This window comes from Grammomys surdaster, unplaced genomic scaffold, assembly GCF_004785775.1.
Source record: "Grammomys surdaster isolate TR1022 unplaced genomic scaffold, NIH_TR_1.0 135, whole genome shotgun sequence".
NCBI classification, from domain to species: domain Eukaryota; kingdom Metazoa; phylum Chordata; class Mammalia; order Rodentia; family Muridae; genus Grammomys; species Grammomys surdaster.
Window position 1 is genome coordinate 2,485,649 of NW_021604593.1, and position 24,176 is coordinate 2,509,824.

The 24,176-nt window shown below is 43.3% G+C and overlaps 1 protein-coding gene across 6 annotated transcripts; it reads left to right on the forward strand.

The window, feature by feature from the left end:
* The first annotated feature begins 2,518 nt into the window (after positions 1-2,518).
* On the forward strand, positions 2,519-22,679 carry Cdc25c (cell division cycle 25C). Of its 6 annotated transcripts, XM_028762732.1 has the most exons (15): positions 2,519-2,686; positions 2,968-3,051; positions 3,201-3,422; positions 4,846-4,940; positions 6,703-6,748; positions 8,001-8,034; positions 8,286-8,375; positions 10,693-10,791; positions 11,758-11,907; positions 16,086-16,187; positions 17,971-18,033; positions 20,388-20,486; positions 21,007-21,140; positions 21,985-22,096; positions 22,273-22,679. In XM_028762732.1, the coding sequence occupies exons 3-15, from the start codon at positions 3,232-3,234 to the stop codon at positions 22,423-22,425; spliced, it is 1,368 nt and encodes a 455-aa protein (XP_028618565.1). In that variant the 5' UTR covers positions 2,519-2,686; positions 2,968-3,051; positions 3,201-3,231; the 3' UTR covers positions 22,426-22,679. The 6 variants fall into 6 exon arrangements, with proteins under 6 accessions (XP_028618565.1, XP_028618564.1, XP_028618566.1 ...); XM_028762731.1 differs by having other exon boundaries at positions 2,968-3,422; XM_028762733.1 differs by lacking the exon at positions 17,971-18,033 and having other exon boundaries at positions 2,968-3,422.
* The last annotated feature ends 1,497 nt before the right edge of the window (positions 22,680-24,176 follow it).

Consider the following 24,176-nt stretch of genomic DNA (forward strand, 5'->3'; position numbering starts at 1 on the left):
GTTGGTTTTTCGAGACAGGGTTTCTCTGTGTAGCCCTGGCTGTCCTGGAACTCACTGTGTAGACCAGGCTGGCCTCGAACTCAGAAATCCACCTGCCTCTGCCTCCCAAGTGCTGGGATTAAAGGCGTGCGCCACCACTGCCCGGCTTTCTGATTGTTTTCAAACAGTGGTCTGCAATATTAGCATGAGTAGCACCTGGCAGCCTTAATCACTCCTGGGTCTCTAGAGATCGACTGGCCTGCACTTTAAATAGTTACTAAATGTTTAAATTAAAACATTTGCTTTGTTTATGAGACAGGGTTTTGATAGGTAGCCCAGGTGACATTGAATTTGTGATTCTCCTGCCCCAGCTGCACAAGGTTTTGGACTGCAAGCTCTCACCAGCAAGTTCCCACCATTTTCTTTGTTCTGTAGCTAAGACTGGTAGTTACCCTTCCTCAGCCCCCACATGCTGGGATTATAAGTAGGCATTATCATCCTCAGCTTGAACATTTTTAGTTATGAAAAGTGTCAAGGTTAGTGTGGCAACACATGCCTGTGATTCCAGAGTTTAGGTGGTTAGGGCAGGAGAATCATGAGTTCGAGGCTAACCAGGGCTATATAACAAGACCCTGCCTCAACTAACCATGGAACAGAGGGAGGAAGGGAGAAAGGGAAGGAGAGAGGAAGGGAGGCTGGAGAGATGGCTGAATGGTTGAATGCACTGGTTGTTCTTCCCAAAGGCCTGGGATCAATTTCCAGTTCATAACTGCCTGTAACTCCAGTTTTAAGGGATCCCACAGCTTCACACAGACATTCATGCAGGTAAAACATGAATGCACATGAAATACGAATAAAATACTAAAAAAAGAAAAAATCAAATGCATTCTGAAGTAGAGTACAGGGAACTGAGTGGGCATGGATTTCAAGAGGCTGAGGGATTTCAAGCTGAAGACAGTGAGACCATGTCTCAAAACACACAAAAAGTATAGCATAATGCTTTGCTACTCAAAAGTATGCTCCTGGGACCAAAGACACCATCATCAACTGAGAATTGCTTACAAATGTAGAATTTTAGGTCCAAACCCAGACCTACTGAATCAGTCCACATTTTTTTCAAGACCTCCAGGTGGCTAGTATGTTTATTAATTAAAAGTTCCCACCCTCCAGGCCGTGGTGGAGCACACCTTTAATCCCAGCACTTGGAAGGCAGAGGCAGGTAGATTTCTGAAGCCAGCCTGGTCTACAGAGTGAGTTCCAGGACAGCCAAGGTTATACAGAGAAACTCTGTCTCAGAAAAAAAAAAAAGTTCCCACCCAACCAGCACCACATACTCATGGCCAATTACTTCATTATACTCACACCCACTCTCCAAAGTTTTGAAGAAAAAAAATACCAACACTAAGAATTTCTTGTATTCATGCTCAAATTTGTCATTTAAACATTTTTTAAATTTTTAAAATCTCCATGTTTTTCTCAATTTCACATCCCAAAAGATCTGATCAGGCTGGAGAGATGATCAGTGCTTGTTGCATAATTGTAAGAACCAGACTCAGGGGCTGGAGAGATGGCTCAGAGTTAAGAGCACTGACTGCTCTTCCAGAGGTCCTGAGTTCAATTCCCAGCAACCACATGGTGGCTCACAACCATCTGTAATAGGATCCGATGCCCTCTTCTGGTGTGCCTTCAGACAGCGACAGTGTACCCACATATATGAAATAAATAAATATATTTTTTAAAATCTTAAAAAATAATTTCTTGGACTGGGGACTAACAGCTAAATGACAGTGCTTGTCTACTGTGCTCTGAGTTCCATTCCTATTATCACCACCATCACTACTAGTATACTCGCCCCCTTCTCCTTCTTCTTCAAGCAGGGTCTCTAGCCCACGGCGATCTGGAACTCACTCTGTTGTGCAGGTTGTCCTCAAACTCAGGGCGACCCTTCTATTTCAGTCTTCCAAGTGCTGAGATTTTAGGCATGAAACCTTCCTGTCATAAAGAATATGTCAAAAGGTTCCATTCCTCTACTCTCCCTAAAAAGGAATTTCTATCTAGAAAGCCTCTTGGAAGGGGCCAGTGACAGCTCAGCATCAACACACAGCTGTCATGCTCCAACCACTGCCACACCGGCGACAAATGCTCCATTTCCAGCCGAAAGGTAACAAAACTCAAGAGTAACAAGACGTGAAAGAAGCAAGGAGAAGCGAATACTTCGCTCAAAAACAGTTCCTCAAGCTAGTAAACCTTAGCGAGGCTTGATTTAAATCTCCCGGGGTTGCTGGGGCGGAGGGAATTGAGTACAGGAAGGATGTGGCGATTGGCCAGAGGGAGAGCCAATGTGCATCAGGCTCTCTGTGTGGCGGAGCTGGCCAGCGGACTAGGTACGAGCCTAGCGATTGGTCAGAGGGCGGGGTCAGGTTCTGGTGCGATAATTGGCTGATGCTGCTAGCAGAGAGCGACGATAGGTTGTTAAGAGAGCGGAAGGTTTGAATGGTCAAGCCTATGGCTGTTGGTTTTGCCTTTAGGCCATTTCCGGAGAGAAACCACAAAGCTGAACTTCTGGCTACGTGTATGCAATTTTAAATCTAAGAGCTGCTTCTGTTCCTCAGATTCCTTGTCTTTCGGTGGAGTCTTTGCTTCCTTCCAGTCCTGCAGGAGTTTTTTTTTTCCCCTCACAAAATTCAAATCGGCCTTTAAACTTAAGGTAAGCCGGGAGCTGTGTCCGTGCGGGAATCTCGGATACACGATTGTCCCTGCAGGGTTCTTTCGGGATTTGAGGTCCGGAATAGCCTTATCTTGTTTGTTAGATTTGTTTCTTCTCGTCAAATGTGTGAAACTGGGTGGTCCGGATCAAACCAGTCTTCTTCTTCTTTTTTTTTTTTTTTTTCAGACAGGGTTTCTCTGTGTAGTTCTGGCTGTCCTGGAACTCATGCTGTAGACCAGGCTGGCCTCGAACTCAGAAATCCGCCTGTCTCTGCCTCCCAGGTGCTGGGATTAAAGACGTGCACCACCACCGCCCGGCCAAACCAGTCTTCTCTTCCTTTGAAGTCCTGAGCTTGTCCGACGTCTGTAAGTTTTTGCCCTGAGCAACTGCATTGTAACATTCCAGGAGGTTATACTTCGTCCTACGGGGATGCTCCTCCACCCGGGTTCAGCGGGGCACTGAAAAGGGTGGAGAGACTGGAGTTGTTGAATATCTGGAGTGTTCTTCTACGTAGCCCCACCTTCCTCGGTGAAGACTCCGAAGTCATGTCTACAGGACCTTTTCTATCTGCAAGTGAAGAGAGAAGTTCTGTTTCAGCACCCAGTTTTAGATCAAAACAAAGGAAGATGTTACACCTACTTTTGGAGAGAAACACTTCTTTTACCATCCGTTCAGATTTCCCTGAATCTCCGGGAGACAAACTCCATGACTCGGCAAACCTAAGCATTCTGTCAGGGTAAATTCATTTTTAAAAAGATTTATTGTTAATTTAGGGGTCTGTGTGTGTGTATGTATGTGTGTGTGTGTGTGTGTGTGTGTAGTCCGAATATAGTAATGTTTGTGATTGTAGGTGCCCTCAGGTCAAAGGCATTATAATCATACCCCCTGAAGTTACAGGTGATTGTAACCACTTGAAATGGGACCTGTGTGGGAACTCTTCTGTGTGTGCACCTTCTGGAAGAGCAGCAAGCTCTTAATCACTGAGCCATCTCTTGTCTGTAAATTAGTTTTTATTTTTACACCTTATCTTTGATTTTATGAACGAGTTTTTTTGCCAAATTGTCCTGTTTCAAGGTTTGAGTCTCAACTATGACCTTGAAATATATGAGTCTGAGTCTTGGGCTTCCTTTCTATGTAACAAACAACCAAAAAATCTTTTTCTAAATGGGCTTGGTGGAGTATGTTTGTGATCTCACCATTCTGGAGGCTGAGACAAGGATGATCAACAGGTTCAAGGCCAGCCTGAGCTACTTGTGAATGCCAGGACAACTAGTGGGCTATAGCCTGAGACCCTATTGCAAACAAACAAATAACAAGAAGAAAAAAATTAATTTTCTTTCTTACCAGGAATAATCTTTTCCTGTAATGTCGGAATAGATGTGCTGTCTAGGAAAAATTCTAAAAACTCTATTAGTATGTTTTGCAAACTGTCAATTTAATTGTATTAGGGTTAGTGTTGTACTTTAAATTCTGGTCATGCTATCTTTACACCTCATTAGCAAATAAGTATTTGAGGAGAAGTAGAGATTCCAGGGAGAAATTGAGTTTATGTGTTCAGGGTGAGCAGGATAGACAGTAGGGGGTTAAGATCCTGTTCACTGGGCAGGTATGATGGCTTAGCATGTAAAGGCACCTGTCACCAAGCCTGATGGCCTGAGTTAGGTCCCCTGTCTATTTTAAGCAGTTTTCTGACCTTCACACACAATAAATAAAATGTAGTAAAAATTCTTAAAAGTGATTCCTTTAGGGCCAGGCAGTGCTGAAGCACACACCTTTAATTCCAGCACTTGGGAGGCAGAGGCAGGCGGATTTCTGAGTTCAAGGCCAGCCTGGTCTACAGAGTGAGTTCCAGGACAGCCAGGGCTACACAGAGAAACCCTGTCTTGAAAAACAAAAAACAAACAAACAAAAAAGTGATTCCTTTAGATTCTCATTAAATAAATTTTATCTCAGGATGTTGGTGAAAAGAAAAAGAGGCTTACATTATTGACACAGAGAAGGAGGGGAGTCCTCTGAGCCCAGTCTGAGCCGATTTTGTTTGGATACTGTTTAGTTTTTTGTGATAGTAATTGAGAGAGATTCAAATAAAGGCATGATCTTTAGCTTTTAAGGATAGTGCACCCTAGTGGGAATCTTGATGTGTACTTATGTTTCAACAGAGGAACCCCAAAATGTTGCCTTGACCTTTCAAATCTTAGCAATGGAGAGATGTCTGCTTCTCAGCGTACTACTTCTGCTGACCTTGAAGAGAATGGTAGGAGTATAGTCTTTAAAGGAAAACCTAACTTTTAACCTAAAAATTTGTATTTACTAATTTTTTATATGTTTAAATGTTTTGCATGCATGTATGTATGTGATCTACATGTGTGCCTGGTGCCCTCAGAGGCCAGAAGAAGAACTAGATCCTCTGGGACTGGAATTACAGACTGTTGTGAGCTGCCCTGGGATGCTGGGAAATGAGGAGCAGCCAGTGCAGCTAACTGCTAAGCCATCTGTTGGCTGGAGAGCTGCTCAGCCTGTAAGGCTAAGGCTGACAATTTAAGGAAAAATAACTTTGATAGAGAGGATATGGTAGTAGATAGAAATGGAAGATGATGAAAGGAAAATGCTACATAAAGCCTGGTGTGTTAACTTATGTAAATATAGCACTCGGGAGGCTGAGTTACAGAGAGATTAGCAGACCAGCCTGGGCTACTGCATACCAAAACCCTGAGAGAACACTGCCTAAGAGTAGGAATTTTGAGGTAAGACAATTTTTTTTTGGTTAAATGATGAATGGAAAGAGAAAATAACAGTAATAGAAACTGTTTTGCATTAGAAAAGAATATATTTTGTTGACTGAGTAGTGCTGGGGATGAAAGTAAAGTTTTTATTATTTATCATTATTATTTATCTCAATTTAATCTCAGTAGAAGCAAAGAAACTGGCATAAAAAAATACAAGGCCATACATTCAATCCTTAGTACCCTCCACACATAAAAGAAAAAAATACGGCCGGGCGGTGGTGGTGCACGCCTTTAATCCCAGCACTTGGGAGGCAGAGGCAGGCGGATTTCTGAGTTCGAGAGTTCGAGGCTAGCCTGGTCTGCAGAGTGAGTTCCAGGACAGCCAGGGCTACACAGAGAAACCCTGTCTCGAAAGAAAAGAAAAGAAAAGAAAAGAAAGAAAAGAAAAGAAAAGAAAAAATACTTTGTCAGTTAATTGTGTGCGCATGCTTGAGCGTGTGTGCTGTCAACACCAATTCTTAAGGTTTTTTTGTCTAAAACAAAAAAGCTTTGCTAGTAAACCATTCTAGCATTTGCTCTAATTTCAGATTTCCCAGGTAACTACTTTTTTTTCTGTTTGTTTTCTTGGGGAGGGGGGAAGTTGGGGGCCTGAGACAGTGTCTAGTGTAGCCTTTGAACTTCTGATCTACCTAATTTTACCTTAAAAGTGCTGAAATTGCAGGCATATTTGTGCTACCACGACTGGCTTTTAAAAAATAAGGGTTATTTATTCTTACATGTATACTACATGTATACTTACTGTGTACTTGGGTCCTGAAGAGGCTGGAAGAAGGTGCCAGCTCCCTTGGACCTAGAGGTAAAAATGGTTGGGGAGCACCACGTGAGGCCTGGAAACCAAACCTAGGTCCTTTGAAAGAGCAGTAAGTGCTCTTAACTTCTGAGCCATCTCTCTGGCTCAGTTAAAAAATCATTTATTAGCTGGGTGGTGGTAGCATATGCCTTTAATCCTAGCACTCTGAAGGCAGAGGCAGGCAGATCTCTATGAGTTCAAGACCATCCTGTTTTATCAGAGCCTCATAGAGAAACAGTCTTGAAAAAACAAACAACAACAAAAAAAAATGTATTACTAGTGTATATTTGTGTGGTGGTGGTCAGGAAACTATGAGACTGGTGTGTACTACCATGGTTTTATACAGAGGGGGGGATTGAACCCAGGGCTTTGTGCATGCTGGACAAACACTACCAAGTAAGCTGTATCCCCAGCCTATGATTCTTCATATCTGATTGCAGGTTCTTTGGATTCGTCAGGACCTCAGGATGTACAGTTAGCTGGCAAGTAGGTTCTGCTGTTAAATGGTCTATATGCTGTAGCCTTTCTGTATGAACTACGGGGATGGTAGCCTATGTGGTCTCTGCACACTATAAAGTATTTTACTTTGGATATTAGTGGGCTTGGAGGCCTACATTCTGACTTGATAGCTTTTAAGTTTTCCAGTTCTAAATAGTGTTGTGAAATCCAGGCTGTTTTAAACCAGCATTCATGAAAATATCTTATTTTCACATGAAGGGAGATGGTGTACTGCTCTCATGTTAGGGTTTCTCTTTGCATGTGAGAAGTGCTGTAGTTCAGTGGCTAAGGATACAGGGTGGGCAGTGGGACTGTCTAGCTTCTGGTGGCTTACTACTTCACTACCTGGGACCCACAGCTTCTTAATTCATTGGATTGCACTTTACTCATAATATGCAGTAACAAAAGCACTTACGAAGAACAGTTATTACAAAGATTGAATAGCAATGAGAGTCTGGGCTACGTGAGACATTGTCTCAAACACAACACCACCCACACCAAAAATAAAAGCATACTGAAACCAGAACCAGGTAATATAGTTTACGTTTGTAATCCAGGACTCAGATGGGAGAGGCATAAGAATCGGAAGGTCAGGGCCAGCCTTAGCTACATAGGAAGCCTGAGGCCAGCCTGGGCTGTGTGAGACCCTATCTTCTACCATCTTCTACCTCCATCCTCACCCTACCCAAAAAAAGAAGAAACACAAAAACATTTTATATTTGTTGTTCTAACTGTTGTGGAGTCTCTTCTGGAGAGTCTAAAATAGTTAGCCAGGGGGTGTACACAGAGTAAACACTGATTTTCTCTAAACATCCAGCTCTTTCAAAACTTAAATAGCCAATTTTATACAGACTAGGTAGAAATTTGGGAGGGAAGAAGAAATTATAAAAAAAAAAAATGTAAGGCAGGAGTGGTAGGTGCTCTTTGGTGGTAGAATGTTTAGCTTCTTGTACACAGCCCTAGGTTCCATCCCTAGCACTAAAACAGGAACAGAAGACTTAAGATAAACTCCTCTTTGGTGCATGTTTATCTTGTATAGTTATTCGAATGAAGTGAGGGCCTTTCCCCCAGGACACCACTAAGTCTTGGATATCTAATACCCCAAATATTGTTGGAAGACACATAGAATCACAAAGACTGGGCCCCTTGAACAGAAGAAACTGGGGTGTCCCAACCACTAACGAACCAAAGTGAATGTAGGGATTAGGTGACTACTGCTTGTTTTTGTTTTAATCTTCAGGGATTTTCACCAGGACATTATGAAAGGCATCCCAGTAAGTAGACCTCCCTCCCTTTCTCTTCCTCCCTCCCTCTCTTCCTTTCTCTTTGTCTTTCTTTTAAGAGAGGGCCTCACTGTGTTTGGCTAGCTGGGCTGGAACAGCTGTTGAGCACTGAGACTAAAGGCATGTGTCACCAAGCCTAAATTTTCTTTCTTGACTTTGGTTTATCTCAGGTGGGCGGCAGGGTTCCCAGCCGGCCGTGTGGCTGTGGCTGTTGGATGCTTTCTGTAGACAATGTCTTTTAGGTACAGCTTCTTTGTAGTACCCCAAATGCTTTGGATCGTGGCCACAGAAAGAAGGATGTGAAGTGTAGCACATCTGCACATAAAGAAAACGTGAGTATTACTTCCTGAAACGTGAACTGTCAGTTATGTTGAGTTTATCGGTTTAGATCTCAGGTTACTGCTACTATCTTGTAAATAACTGATGGAAAGTCACTGTGTTGTCTGTGAGTGCAGGTTCCTGTAAGGGACTGCTGGAGTCAGTTCTTGCCTTCCCGAACGGGTCCAGGAATGGAAATCAGATTGTCAAGCTTCTTTCCCAGCCAGCACTGCTTCCAAGGGAACCATCTTGCTAGTCCTAAATAATTTTGCTTTGTAACAACATACATAGCATAATTTGTTCACAAATTCTTCGGGTTTTTTTGTAGTTTCATTGCTAAGGATTGAGTTTAATCCTCATTCAAACAGCCTTTTCATGTCACTGAGCTATACCTCTGCCTCAGTGTTTCTTTGTCTTGTATTCCTGACATGCTAGGCAAGCAGGCTACAGCTCACTTTTTGTATGTTGTTAAGACAGAGTCCATAGGGCTGGAGAGATGACTCAGCAGTTAAGAGCATTAACTGCTCTTCTAGAAGACCTGAGTTCAATTCCCAGCAACGACATGGTGGCTCAAAACTGTCTGTAACTCATATCCTCACATAGACATATATGCAGACAAAACACCAACTTATATTAAATAACAATAAATTTTTTTTTTTTTTTTTTAAAGCCAGAGTCCAGTTCTCTAGGCTTCCCAAGCAGCTAGGATCACAGACCTGCACTAGCAGGCTAAGCTAAACTTTTGATTCTTTCAGTATTAGGGACTGCATGGAAAGCCTCGGGTATCCTGAACGTTCATTTTGAGACAGAATTCCATTGTTATGACCTTAAACTTGAGGTCCTGCTTCAGCCTCTTAGGTGGGATTACAGATGTGCACTAGCAGGCCCACATTACTTTTTCTGATTTCTCCTTAGTCAAACTAAGGAGACCACCTTGGCACTACCTTGAGGAAGCTATGGCCCTTCTTTTCTAAGTCTTCCACCATCGTGTCCCACCATCCCGAACTGCCTACTCACTATTTTGATTCTTTAATCCACCTCCACTGCCTTTCTACCAGTCTTCTCTGTCTTCCGTGCCCTCACCTAGATCAGTGTACACGCTGCAGCTGCTATTCTCTGTATTTTATGTGTGTGTGTCTGTGCACAGCATCAGCGCCGCAGTGCCCACAGAGCTGGAAGGGGCCACTGGATTCTCTGGATCTGCAGTTGCAGGTGGTTGTTGGCCACCGTGTAGGTGCTGGGAATTGAACCCAGGTCTTCTGTAAGAACAACACATGCTCTTAACCACTGAGCCATCTCTCTAGCTCCCATTATGCTTTTATTCTTTTTTATACTAAAGAAGATCTGCCTGGTTTTAGGTGTTTATAATCAACTTTTAAAAATTACTACTTTCGGGGCTGGAGAGATGGCTCAGCGGTTAAGAGCACTGACTGCTCTTCCAGAGGTCCTGAGTTCAAATCCCAGCAACCACATGGTGGCTCACAACCATCCGTAATGAGATTTGATGCCCTCTTCTGGTGTGTCTGAAGACAGCTACAGTATATTCATAAATAAAGTAAATAAATAAATCTTAAAAAAAAAATTACTACTTTCTCTGTCCCTTAAACTTTTTTTTACTGCATTTATTTATTACATGTGCATATCTATGTGTCTGTGTGTATGTTTGCATGCTTATGTGCCCTAAGAGGTCAAAGGACAACTTGAAGGAGTCAGTTTGTTCCTTCTGTTCCTTCTGCCACTTCAGTTCCAGGGATCGAACACAAATTGTCAGGCTTGTGTCAAATACTTTTATTAGCTGAATCATCTTTCTATCCATATTGTTGCCCCCTTAGAATCCTTTAACTCTCACAAATCAGGACTACAGAGATGGTTCAGTGGTTAAAAGCAATTACTACTTTTCCAGAGGATTTGAATTGAGTTCCCAACACCCACGTGGAGGTTCCACACCCATCTGTAAGTCCAGTTCCAGGGGATCTAGTGCCTTCTGGCCTCTGCACCAGAGGCACATGTAGTACACATACACATGCAAACAAAACACTCATATACATAAAGTAAATAAACTTCAGAAATAATAAATATCTACAAATAAAATTGTAGATCCTTCCCAAGCAAGCTTTCTTTCATCCCTGTCGTTTTGCTTCTGATGATAAAGTTTGTATCCTTCAAAGCAAACCTGTGTGTCAGACATCAGGTCCACAGCATTACTGATACGATATCTTCAGATGTGATTTAATGTTTAACACACGTGTTTCATGAGAGTTAGTCATAGTTTGATCAGATGTGATGTTTTTGGCAGGCACCATTACTGCTTCTCTTCCTCTTCTTACACAGATAAACACCAGTTTACAGGCACTGGAATGGGAGGCACCTAGGACCCCAAGGTTTCAGAAAACGCATGGAGGTCCTTTGGCTTCTCCTCTCTGTGAGCTGGTGAGTTACTGAATACGATCACATGGTGGCTGAAGTGTCCTGGGCTACAGAACAACAGCTGTGGACTCCTGCCTTAGCTGTGAAGAGGGTGGGGACAGTAAACTCTATCATGTGCCTTCTGACACTTTTGGTTGTTTAGACTGCAGGGTAAGAATTTTTTTTAGTCTTTGGTTCCTTCTTTTTTTTTTTTTTTTTTTTTTTTTAAGATTTATTTATTTATTTCATGTATATGGATACACTGTCGATGTCTTCAGACACACCAGAAGAGGGCATTGGATCCCCATTACAGATGGTTGTGAGCCACCATGTGGTTGCTGGGAATTGAACTCAGGACCTCTGGAAGAGCAGTCAGTGCTCTTAACCTCTGAGCCATCTCTCCAGCCCCCCCTTCTTTTCTTTTTCTTTTGGGGATTTGAGACAATACTTTACTCTGTAGTCTAGGCTGTCCTCAAGCCCACAGCAACCCTGATATAACAGTCTAGGTGCTAGGTTAACAAGCATGTGCCACAGTGCACAATGTCCATTTCTTCTCTTGTTTTTGAAATGAAGTTTTACTGTACTGCTCAGGCCAGCCTTGAACACTTTTACTCAGACCCTCCTCCTCCTCCTCTTCCTCCTCTTCTTCTTCTTCCTCTTTTTCCTCCTCCTCAGTCTCCTGAGTTCTGTAGGTTTCTACCACTGCATGCTTCTAAGGATTGTGCAGTTTAATTCTTACATTTATATTGTTGCTATATTTTGAGTTAGTCTTTGTACATGATGTGCGTGTTCTGAATAAGGTAAGGATTTCTTGTTTTTTCTATTATTTTAATTTTTTTTTCTTTTATTGAGTCAAAATTTGAGTATGTAGCTCAGGCTTGCCTCAGACACTGGATTCTTTTGTTTCAGCACCTTGATTAGTGGGATCATAGACATATGCTTTCAAACTCGGTCCTAAATAGGTTTTAATATTGTCAGTGTACTTGACAGGAAAATGGAATCTTGGTGGAGAGTGAAATGAAGTATCTGGGCAGTCCTATTACTACAGTTCCAAAACTGAGTCAAAATCTAAAGCTAGAAGACCAAGAAGGGACTTCAGAAGACCCAATGGAGTGTTCCCTGGAAGACCAAAATACCAAGGTTCAGTGTTCTGTTCCTTTTCATTTGTCAACCTTTCTTTTGCATTTTACTTACTTTGTGCATGTGTCTATGTTTCTGTATGTACATGCACATGGCATGTATGTGGTGCTCAGAGGACCGTTAGGGAAAGTTAGCTCTCTCCTACCTTGTGAGTCCAAGCATCAGACTTGGTCATCAGACCTCACAAGCTGAATCATCTCAGTGGCTTTTGGATTTTTGTTACTATTTTTGTTTTCTATTTTCTTAAAAACCTGGGTCTCATTGTATAGTCCAGGTTGTTGACATTGCTGTTTAGCCCAGAGTGGCTGGCTTTGAACTGGCAATCTTCCTGTCTTAACCTCCTGAATGCTAGGATTGTAGGTGTGCAGTCCTGTGCTACCATGCCAACCTGACTTTTTCATTTTGTTTGTTTGTTTGAGATTGGGTCTCACTGTGAGGCCCAGGCTGTCCTGGAACTCAGTTGTAGCCAAAGCAGTTCTGGAATTCACTAGTAGCCTAGGCTGCCTTGAAACTTTGAAATTCTCTTTCCTTGGCCTCCCAAGTGCTAGGATTACAGGCATAAGCTTCTATATTTGATCTTAAGTAAACAATATTGTTGGTCTATTGTACTAGGGCTGTGACACAACAAGACAAACAAAAAAGCAGAGTCTTAGTGATACATACCTGTAATTCCATTACTTTGTAGATAGAGGCAGAAGGTTGTGAATTAAAGGCCAACCTTGATTACATAATGAGACCTGGCCTCAACAAGGGCAATAGGGCTGGAGAGATGGCTCTGCAGTCATGAGTCCTGTCTGTTCTTCTAAAGGACCATGGTTTGAGTCCAAAAAAAATGTTCTGTTTTTAAAAAAAAGAAAAGAAAATCTTTAGACCCTAAGAGATACTTGACAGACAGTATCTTATCACCATGGAGATTATCCTGTTACTGAATGAGAAGTTTGAGAAGTTTTGGTCAGTAATTTTAGTCACTATCAAAGCAATGGCTGGAATAACCTAGCAGGTTCTTGCAAGTGTCTTCTAAGGCACTTCATACATCACAGAGAGATAATCAAAAGCTGTGTGTGCCTTGTATGTGTGTGTGGCACCACCAGAGACAGTCTCTTAGGTGCTTAGCACTTCTGCATCAGCTTTGTTTGAAAACAAGGTGGACAAGGATGGCTTTACACGTATTCACTTAAATGGACTAAGAGGAGGAGGCACCAAGCTGATTGATGGGGAAGTGGAGAGTGCAGACGGCGGGGGGGGGGACCGCACCAGCCACACAGACTGCGGCCGGCGGGGGGGGGGGGGGCGGCACCTGCACCAGCCATACAGAGTGCAGACGGCGGGGGACCCGCACCAGCCACACAAGGCACACCTTACAGAGACTTTGTCTTTTTTTTTTTTTTAAGATGTATTTATTTATTTTATGTATATTGAATATACCATTGCTCTCTCCAGACACACCAGAAGAGGGCATCAGATCCCATTACAGATGGTTGTGAGCCACCATGTGGTTGTCAGGAATTGAACTCAGGACCTCTGGAAGAGCAGTCAGTGCTCTTAACCACTGAGCCATCTCTCCAGCCCCTTACAGAAACTTTAAAGAGTTAGAAATAAATGATTTGCCAGCCTTGGTGGTTCATGCTTACAATTCTAGCACTTGGTGTGTTAAGCAGGAGGCTTTCCTCAAGCTTGAAGTTAGTCACAGTACAGGAATGGCTTGTTTCAACACAAGGCAGATGTGGTGGTCCCATGGAGTTAGGTACTTGGGCTCCAAGTCTTGTCCACTACTAGTGATGGACTATCTGCCAGACTACTGTAAACTTTAATTTTCCCTTTTAAATTGGACAGCAGGGCTGGGCAGAAGGCTCAGCTTATGAAGTGCTTGATGAACCACATCAATACTGAATGGGTCTGGCTATGATTCCAGGTCTAGAAAAGAAAGGCCAGCAGGTGGAGATTGGAGCATGCTGCCCATCTAGACTAGCCTCACCAGCAAGTTGAGTTGACAGACTCTGCTTTAGTGAGTAAGGAGAGGGGTGAGTGGACAAGACTCCTGGTGTCCACCTGGGGCCTCCACACACATATGCACATGGATCACACAAATACGCATGCAAAAAAATAAGATAAAACTTTTCATAGAATTGCTGTCCATATGATAAAGTATTAAAAGCAGTTTGTATAATTCCAGCACTCAGGAAGCTGAGGCGAGAGAGTCCAAGTTCAAGACCAGCCTGATTATATAGTAATGCCCAACCTCAGTCTCTGCTTCTCCTTCAATAAAACATATTCTCATCTCACACCTACCCCTCCCTCCCCCTGCCCCTCTGTGTGTGTGTGTATGTGTGTGTGTGTGTTTGATGAAGGACATTGATTTTTATTGTATATCTTGAATGTTTACAAATTTTTTTGTTTGTGAAATATACCTCAATAAAATAGAAATTTTATTTGCTGGGAGGATGGCACGTGCCTTTAATATCAGCTTTTGAAAAGTAGAGGCAGAATGAGCTGGAGGCTAGTCTGGTCTACATAGTGAGTTCCAGCCCAGCCAGGGAGGGATACATGGTGAAACCTTCTTTCTCCCCAGTCCCAACACCCCCACCCCCCAAAAAAAAGATGAAAGAAAAACTTAAAAAACAGTTTATAATATTCCATATACTATTTTTTAAAGGTTTATTTTATTTTTATTTATGTGTTTGTGTAAATATCTGTGTAGGCCAGAAGATTGTGTCAGATCTGCTGGAGCTCCAGTTATATGCTGTGGTAAGCCACCATGTGTTAGCAACCCAACTCTGGCCCTGTCAAGAGCAGCAGCAAGTGCTTTTAACCACTGAGCCATCTTTCTAGCCCTACTTTATTATTGTCAGTAATAACTGATGTAAGTAGGAACAGCGTTCAATCAACATTATGACACTAGTATTGCTGCTGTAATACTACAGCTAAGGACAGCCATAATGTGGAGACGATTCCTTGGGCTAACAAGATAGATTAGTTAGGGCCTGGAGACAGGCTCTGTGGTTGAGAGCACTGGCTGTTCTTCCAGAGGACTCAGGTTCCAGAGGACTCAGGTTTGGTTCCCAGCACCTACACTGGTGCCTCATGACAACCTGTAACTCCAGTTTTAAGGAATCTAATTGCCACTTCTGGCCTCTATGAGCACACATGCTTCCATTCAGGCAAAACATACTTAAAATAAAAATGAAGTAATTAAAAAAAAAAAAGTTAGGTTAACTGTTAAAAAGTTAGGTTGCTTACTGTGTGCATGGGGACCCCACCTCCAGCCTCAGCACCTACATGAAAAGCCAGATGTGCAAACACACAAACACAATCCCAGTGCTAGGGAGGCAACGACAGGAGGCTGGCCAGCCTTGTCTAATCAGCAAGTCCCGGACTTCATTGTGAGACCCTGTTGCAAAATTCAAGGTGGACAGACTCCTGAGAAATGACACCAGAGTTGAGCTCCGGCCTCCACCCACAGGACCACTCACGTATACAAAGGGAAGACCCACATTTGTACAGGAGGTCCTGAGTTCAATCCCTGGCATGGGGTGGGGAGGGAGAGTGTTGAGTGTTATTGTTGTTTTTAAGGCAGATTCTTATTATGTAGGTCTGATTGGCCTTAGCATTCTAATTCTGAATGCTGGAATTGCTAGTGTGTACCAACTTGTCAAGTCCACAAGTCCACGTGATGTCTTGACACTGTTTTCAGTGTTGCGGTTGAACTCGGGACCTAGCAAATGTTAGGTAACTGAGCCCTTGCGCTTTACCCCAGTCTGTACAGTGTTCAGATTTGACAGTGTTATACTTAAATTTTAGGACCTGCCCTTCTGCAGTACATCATTTTACATCCCCACCAGCAATGCACTAGTGTCCCAGTTTCTCCACATCTTAAGAGACATTATAACTTCTTTTAGGTTTTTATTTTATTTATATGTGTATGCATTTAATTGTCTGTGTGTGTGTGTGTGTGTGTGTGTGTGTGTGTGTGTGTGTGTGTGTAGGCTTGAACATGTATATGGAGGTCAGAGAATAGTTTTAGGAATTCCTTTTCCCTTCCACATTTATATAGATTCTGGGAATTGAACTCAGGTCACCAGGACCCAGCAAGTACTTTATTTACTGAGCCATCTTGTCAGTCCAGGTTTTTTACATCTTTAGCATGAGAACTTGGAATATTGAGAGTTTTGTCTTTTCAGGGCTTAAGTCTAAAGAAGATTGTCCCTCTCGCTGACATGGCTACCATTCAGATGGAGGAGGAAGATTCTGACTCAGAGCATCTGATTGGTGATTTCTCAAAGGTGCGTTTGGTTATGTATACTCTTCCTCCCTCTCTCTCTTCCTCTCCTCCTTCTTTCCTTCCCCCCTCTCGTTTGTTTGTGTGTGTGTGTGTTTTGGTTAATACAAAAAAGGTAAAAAATGATAATATTTATCCCAAACCTTATCAAATAGAAAAATTATTTTTGTATGTATTTCTAACCTTTCTACAGAAATGCACACAAACAAGTGAGTTTTATATCCCCCAACCTCCCACCCCCCAAAACAACAAATCCTCTTACCTCACTGTGGGTCTGTTGAAGTTTTGTGTTTCTCTGTTTCTTTATATCGTCTCATTAGGATAAGACATGGTGATAGAATGCATTTATTTTTTTAGAGTAAGTGTGCATGAGAATGCGTGTGTATTCATATCATGATACCAAAGGAAAGCTTATGGGAGTCGGTTTTCTCCATTCTCTATGTGAGTCCTGTGGGTTAAACTCAGGTTTTCAGGCTTGGTGGCAAGTACCTCTACCCAAGGGGCCCTATCTCTGATCCTGTGGTTTTGTTTTTTAAAGATAGTATTCATAGCTCTGGATCCTTCTGCATCAGCCTCCCAACTGCCAGAATTATGGATGTATTCTGATGTGTTTGCACGTTTAATCTTTCGGTTTGGGGTATGTGGGGTACTATATGTGCCTCGGTGTGTATATACATGTGGAAGCCGTAGGTCAGCCTTGGATGGTGTTCCTCAGGAGCTGTCACCTTGTATTTTGAGACAGGGTCTCACTGGCACCTAGGGCCTGCAGATAAACTAGACTGGCTGGCCAGCTAACCCCAAGGATCCTTGTGCCCTTGCTTCCCCAGCGCTGGGATTACAGATGCATGCCATCCTACCTAGGTTTATTTGTGGATGCTAGGGACCAAACGTAGGTCCTTATACTTGCATGACTTTACCAACTGAGCAGTTTACCCAGCCTCATGCTATCACTAACAGCAATAGTAAAAAGACTTGTTTATTTTTATTTTTTAAACCTTTGTGTGTGTGTGTGTATTTTTATTATGAGTGATCTGTCATCATGCACACCGGAAGAGGGAATCAGATCTCATTATAGATGGTTATGAGCCATTTCTCCAGCCCTATTTTACATTTTTACGTATTTTGCCTAAATATATGTATGGGCAAGGGAACCATAGTGTGGGTGCTGGGAAATGAACACTGGTCCTTCAAAAGAGTAGCAAGTGCTCATAACCACTGAGCAAGGTCTCTAGCCCCTCATTTCATCATTAAAGAAATAAAAAAAGATTTAGCCAGACATGCTTGCCTTTAATACAAACACTTGGGAGGCAGAGGCAGCAGATCTCTGTGAATTCAAGGTCAGGCTGGTCTACAGAGTAAGTTCCAAGACAACCGAACTTACATAGTGAGACTCTCAAATAACAAGCACAATATTTTGATTTTATGTGTTTGGTTGTTTTGCTTGCGTGTATGTCTGCACACATCTGTGCAGTGTTGTCAGAGGTCAGAAGAGGGTGTCATATCTACTGGCACTAGTGCTAGAGACAGTTTTGACCCTCCATCTGTATGTGGAGTCCGAACCCAGGTCCTCTGGAAGAACAACTAGTATTCTTAACCACTGAGCCATCTCTGCAGACCCTTATTTCATCATTTCAATAGCGATTTATTAGTTAACTTTTTGGCTACTCACAATTTCTCTATAAATCCCTTGTGGGATAGAATCACTTGGAAGGGACCTTATCAGAGTATTTGTTGTGATGCTTGGGTGGGAAATTCCTGTTGTTATTTCAGTTCTTGGCTCTTTCTAGGTGTGTGTGCTGCCAACGGTGCCAGGGAAACACCGGGATCTGAAGTATATCAGCCCAGACACAGTAAGCGTGTTTCTGGAGATGGTAACTGGTTAGATCATAGACCATCAGCCACTGGCCTGAGCTCCCTACACCCACTTCAGTCTGTATGTCTTCCACTCTGTCCACTCTCATGGGCTCTTACTTAACTGAAGCTGTATTGAAGGACTCCTTTGTATTTATTTCTACTCTTTCTTTTTCTGTCTCTCTGTCTCTCTCTCTCTCTCCCTCCCTCTCTCTCTCTCTCTCTCTCTCTCCCCACAGGGTTTCTCTGTGTAGCCCTGGCTGTCCTGGAACTCACTCTGTAGACCAAGCTGCCCTTGAACTCAGAGATCTGCTTGCCTCTGCCTCCCAAAAACTGGGGTTAAAGGTGTGTGCCTCCACTGCCCAGCTCCAATTTTTATCTTTTTAAAATATTTAGTTGAGGGACTGGAGAGATGGCTCAGCAGTTAAAAGCACCAGATGCTCTTCCAGAGGTCCTGAGTTCAATTCCTAGCAATCCCATGGTGGCTCACAACTGTCTATAATAGTATCTAATGCCCTCCTCTGACACACTGGTATGCATGCAGATAGAACACTCATATACATAAAATAAATCATTTATTTATTTATTTATTTATTTATTTATTTCGGTTTTTCGAGACAGGGTTTCTCTGTATAACCCTGGCTGTCCTGGAATTCACTCTGTAGACCAGGCTGGCCTCAAACTCAGAAATCTGCCTGCCTCTGCTTCCCAAGTGCTGGGATTAAAGGCGTGCGCTACCACTGCCCGGCTAAAATAAATCTTTTTTAAAATTTTTTAAACAAATAATATATTATTGTAGATAAAGGAGCGAAGGGAAGGAAAACATAAAAAACAAAACAAAAAAAACCTCACTCGGGGTCTCAAAGTAGCCATGAATCCTGATTTACATGTTAATAATCTGTCTTTATCTGCCTCTGCTCCTTCCTCTCTCTCTCTCTCTCTCTCTCTAAAACACACACACACACACACACACACACACACACACACACACACGACTCTCCTCTTGAGACAGAGTGTTGTCTGATTCTCCTTCATCCTGACTGGGTTGATTGTAAGCTACTATGTAGTTGAGATGATTAATGACTTTGGATTTCTGAGCCTTCTGCCTCAACTTCTTGAGTGTTGGGATTACAAGCAGGCACCACCACACCTGGTATAAGGAGTGCTGGCAGTGTTGCAGGTTAGGGAAACAGGCTTGGTGTATGCACTGTACCACCTAAGGTACTCCAGCCTCTTACTCTCCTCTTTTAGACAGAATCTGGCCTGGAACTTACAGTGTAGAGCAGACTGGCCATGATTATAGAGGTCTACCTACTGCCCAGTTTATAAAAGATAGAGTAATGATAAACTTGAAGTGTTGCAGTTAATCTGGTGAGATAATCGTAAGCAACCAAGGTGAGGCCAGCCAGGCTACATAGTAAGACCTAGTGTGAGGGGGGAGAAAAGCCAGGTGGTGGCGGCAGCACACACCTTTAATTCCACCTCTTGGGAGACAGAGGATGGCAGAGTCCATGAATTCGAAGCCAGCCTGGTTTACAAAACAGTTCCAAGACAACCAGGGCTACACAAAGAAATCCTGTCTCAAAAACAAACAAATAAAAATCTATGTTATTTTAATAGCTATGTAATCTGTTATACCAAAATATGCAATTTGTTTAACTAAACCCCTCTTAATGGATGTGTGAGCTGTTTGTACGGTTTCAGTATCCTAAGGCAATGCTAACATGAATATCAATTTGTGTAGTTTTACTTAAGGTGTTAGCAGAAGCTGGGAATGGTCGTACATGCCTATAATCCCAGCAATTGGGAGTTGGGGCCAGGAGGATCAAAAATTCAGAGCTATTCTCTGGTACATAGTGAGTTTGAGGACAGCCTGGGCTACTTACTTAAGACTTTATCTCACAAAACAAAGATTTTAAAATTGGAAGTATAATTCTATGTATTTTGTATGTATTTACAAAATTCTCTTTAGAAAGGCTGGAACAGCTTATCCTTCAGGACTTGGTGACTGGGGAACTATTCCTCACGTCCTCTTACATTGGTTTGTCTAACCACTACTACCTCTGCTACTGCTCTACTCCTTAGCTGTCTCCTGAGAGGCTGTCAGTCATGCTTTTCTCTAGATAGATAACCTCGGTATCAGCCATTGGGTCGTCTACACGGGCCATTTCCATCTCACGCTCATGTGGAATTAGGCTTCACCCTTTGCTATGTTACAAATACAGGCTAAACTTGGAGGTTCTACATACAGTGCGATCCTGTGTGACTAATGGAAATACGCAGAAAGAAGCTGTGTGGCTCCTCTCTCTCAGAGCAGCAGTGAACAGGATATTTAATCATACTTTGTGTGCAGGTGGCTGCTTTGCTGTCTGGAAAGTTCCAGAGTGTGATCGAGAGGTTTTATGTCATTGATTGCCGCTATCCATATGAGTACCTGGGAGGACACATCCTGGTGAGGTTACATCATGGGCACTGGGAGAGGGGAGGCTGCAGATTCGGTTTTATTGAGAAGAGTGTGTGGGCAAAGGGTCCTGTGAACTCTAGCACTAGGACAGAGATGATACATTCAGACCCCATCAAAGGAAGCCCTTATTCCCGTTGTAATTCTGTATACCTTGAGCAATCCCTTTCCCTCCTTGACAGTCTCCTTCTTTCCTGTGGGAGCCTCGGAAACCTAAAAACCATCCAGGAACCAGGAAGCACTTTGCAAACATTTAATGTTCACAAACAGTTCTCGTAATTTATCCTGTACTCTGGGTGGCTCAGTTCTGTGAATATTTATTGAGCAGCTACATACCAAACTCTGTGCCAAATCCTGGAGTAGATACAGAGGGAGGCTTAGGTTCCTACCCTGGAACTCCTTGTTGCCTGATTTTTCTGGCCTTAATGTCCCAGAAAAGTATACCAGTCATTCCCGAGTACTGACTGTACACAAGTCCTTGAGGAATACTTGCTAACATTCTTTTCTGCAGGGAGCCTTAAACCTGTACAGTCAGAAGGAACTACATGAGTTCTTTCTGAAGAAGCCTGTTGTCCCTCTGGACACCCAGAAAAGAGTCATCATTGTGTTCCTCTGTGAATTCTCCTCAGAGAGAGGCCCCCGAATGTGAGTATCTGCATGAGCTAAACCTGGTGATGGAAACGGATCTTTAGTTAGACTTGGTGCTCCAGTTTGGACAGAGATGAACCTGAGTGAATGCCTTCCACTGCAGTTTGATGAGTGTCAGGGTAATCGAAGGACAATGTGCCTACGGTTCAAAAGTTTGAGCGCTAAAGCAAAGTACTGGGCATTGGAGATGTAACTCAGCAGGCAGAGTGCTTGCTTAGAATATATAGTCCTTGGGTTTGATCCCCAATATTGCGTAAAACTGGGCATAATTATACACACCTATAATTCCAACCCAGAAAAGTAGGGGAGTCATGGTGTTCCGGGGATATACAAGCTGGAGGATCAGAAATTTAAGGTCATTCTGGGTTCTAGATCAGCCTGGGCTAGAGACTCTGTCTCAAAAAAAGGTCCAGACATGGTGGTTCATGCCTATGACCCCAGCACTCAGGAGTCAGAGGCAGATAGATTACTGAGTTTGAGACCCGTCTGGTCTACATAGTGAGACCCTGTCTCAAAAACAAAACAAAACCAATCAAAAACCCATGTAAACACACACAAAGGGGTTTGAGGGTGAAGCTTCGATGGAGGAAGGGTAAAGATGTCATCTAGACCTTGGTTGGTTAGTATGGTGAGGGGTGGTGTGTGCTGGGGGTGGTGGCTGTCGATTAAACCTGTGTCTTCTGTGTGCTACAGAGTTCTCTACCATTGAGTTACATTCCCAGCACTGAAGGTCCTTCAGGGGAGTCACTCATAGTCTGTCCTTCCCCTCCATCCCACTGAAGGACCATAGAGGCCTGGCTTTGCTTCCTCCATCCAACCCGTCTCTGGATTTTCTTTACAGGTGCCGTTCTCTGAGAAAAAAAGATAGGGCTCTGAACCAGTATCCGGCATTATACTACCCCGAGCTGTATATCCTCAAAGGGGGCTACAGAGATTTCTTTCCAGAATATATGGTAAAAGGATGTGGAAGATGTCAGACATGGTGGGGGGTGGGGGTTGCTTTAGCATGCAATCTTCAGGGACTGTAAAGCAGTCTAAGAGAAGACTTGTTCCTCAGCCACAGTGAGCAGTATCTCTTCTTAGTAGGCGGAGCTCCAGAGTCTAAGAGATCTTTGTCCTGTACCTTCAGGAGCTGTGTGAACCGCAGAGCTACTGTCCTATGCTTCACCAGGACCACCAGGCTGAGCTGCTGAGCTGGCGAAGCCAGAGCAAAGCCCAGGAAGGGGAGCGGCAGCTGCAGGAACAGATTGCCCTTCTGGTCAAGGATGTGAGCCCACAATAGGGACTATAATAGTGGCAGTGAAGACACTACAGACCCTGAACAGGAGGAGTCATCTTCCATGTCGCTAACCCCATTTTTGTGTCTGCAAACACGGGCTTAGCCAGGCATGCTACAAACGCCTTTAGTCCTCCCAGTACTAAGGAGGCAAAGGCAGGAGGATCTTTGCGTTTGGAGCCAGTCTGGTCTACATGTGACTCTGTCTCAAAAACAAAACAAACAAGACCCATTAAACAAAAATCTCTAGGTGTCTATAAGCCAACAGCCTGTCCTGCTGATGAAGTGCTCCTCCTGAGGATGGGCCTGGGAGCTGTGGGAGCCATGGGGGCCGTGGGGCCGTGGGGGCCGTGGGGCCGTGGAGCTGCTGGCTGGCATCTAGACGACAAGCAGATATGTTGGTGTTGCTTTTGTGAGTTCATTGAGTTCTCTTCCCAGTCTCCCGTATCTTCATTCTGTGCTTGTCACAAGCAGGCTTCTGGCTGTTCGAGAGCATTGCCTATCCTCTTTGTGTTTTCTTCCCTTTCTCGGCCTCTTTCCTCAAATGGGAAAGTAAAATTGAAGTGACAGGGAACCCAGTCTCTTCCTGGAGGATCTGCATGAGGAGAATAGTCATGAGAGGAGGCTCCTTTAATGGCTTGCCTATTCACAAGAGCCCTGAGTCAGCTTGTACACCATAAACAGTTAAATATAGTCAGGCTGGGGAGATGGCTCAGAAGCTGATATAAAATTGGCCACTCTACTGTGCATCTGTAATCATAGTAATCCTGACCATGAGAAAGGAGGTGGCGACAGAAGCCATGGAATCTCTTAGGCCAGGTAGCCTGGCATACAGAAGAGGCCATGTCTTAAGGTAGAAGATGAAGACCAACACCTGAGGTTACCCCTAACTTCCTCATACACACACAGACACGTCTGTGAGACCTCATGTATAACCTGATAATGCCAAAGTTCTTTTCTGTAGTATTTAAGTTTTAGAGCCTAGACCCTCAGCATCATATGAATCTGTTTGAAATTAAAAAAAAAAAAAAAAACCTTGGTGGATGCTTCAGCACATATACTAAAAGTGGAACAAAGGCATGACCCCTGCAAGGATGATACGCAGATTGGTTAAGCTGTGTGTGTGTGTCTGTGTATTCAATTCATGACTCCGAGGCCGGGCAGTGGTGGCGCACACCTTTAATCTCAGCACTTGGGAGGCAGAGGCAGATAGATGTATTTCTGAGTTCGAGGCCAGCCTGGTCTACAGAGTGAGTTCCAGGACAGCCAGGGCTACACAGAGAAACCCTGTCTCGAAAAAACCAAAAAAAAAAAAAAAAGATTATGTGTATGAGTGTTTTCCTTGCATGTGTATAGATTGTGTGTGTGTGTATACATATATACACACCAATTGTGTGCTTGGTGCCTGCAGAGGCCATCATAGGACACTAGATCTGGAACTGGAGTTAAAGATGATTGTGAGCTGTCATGTGAGTGCTAGGAACAGCAAGTGCTCTTAACTGCTAAGCCATCTCAGCAGCCCATGTTTCTCATTTAAAATTTTTGAAACGATTTCACTCTGTAGCTTACTCCAGTCTGGACTGACTAAGTTGGTGAGCACTTGTCTAGTGTGCGTGAATCCCTGGGTCATCTCCATGCACCATAAATGGGCATGCTGGCCCATGCTGTTATCCCAGTAGTCTGAAGATAAAGGCAGGGAAATTACAAAGTCAAGGTCATTCTTGGGTACATATCAGCATAAGCTATATAAGACTATG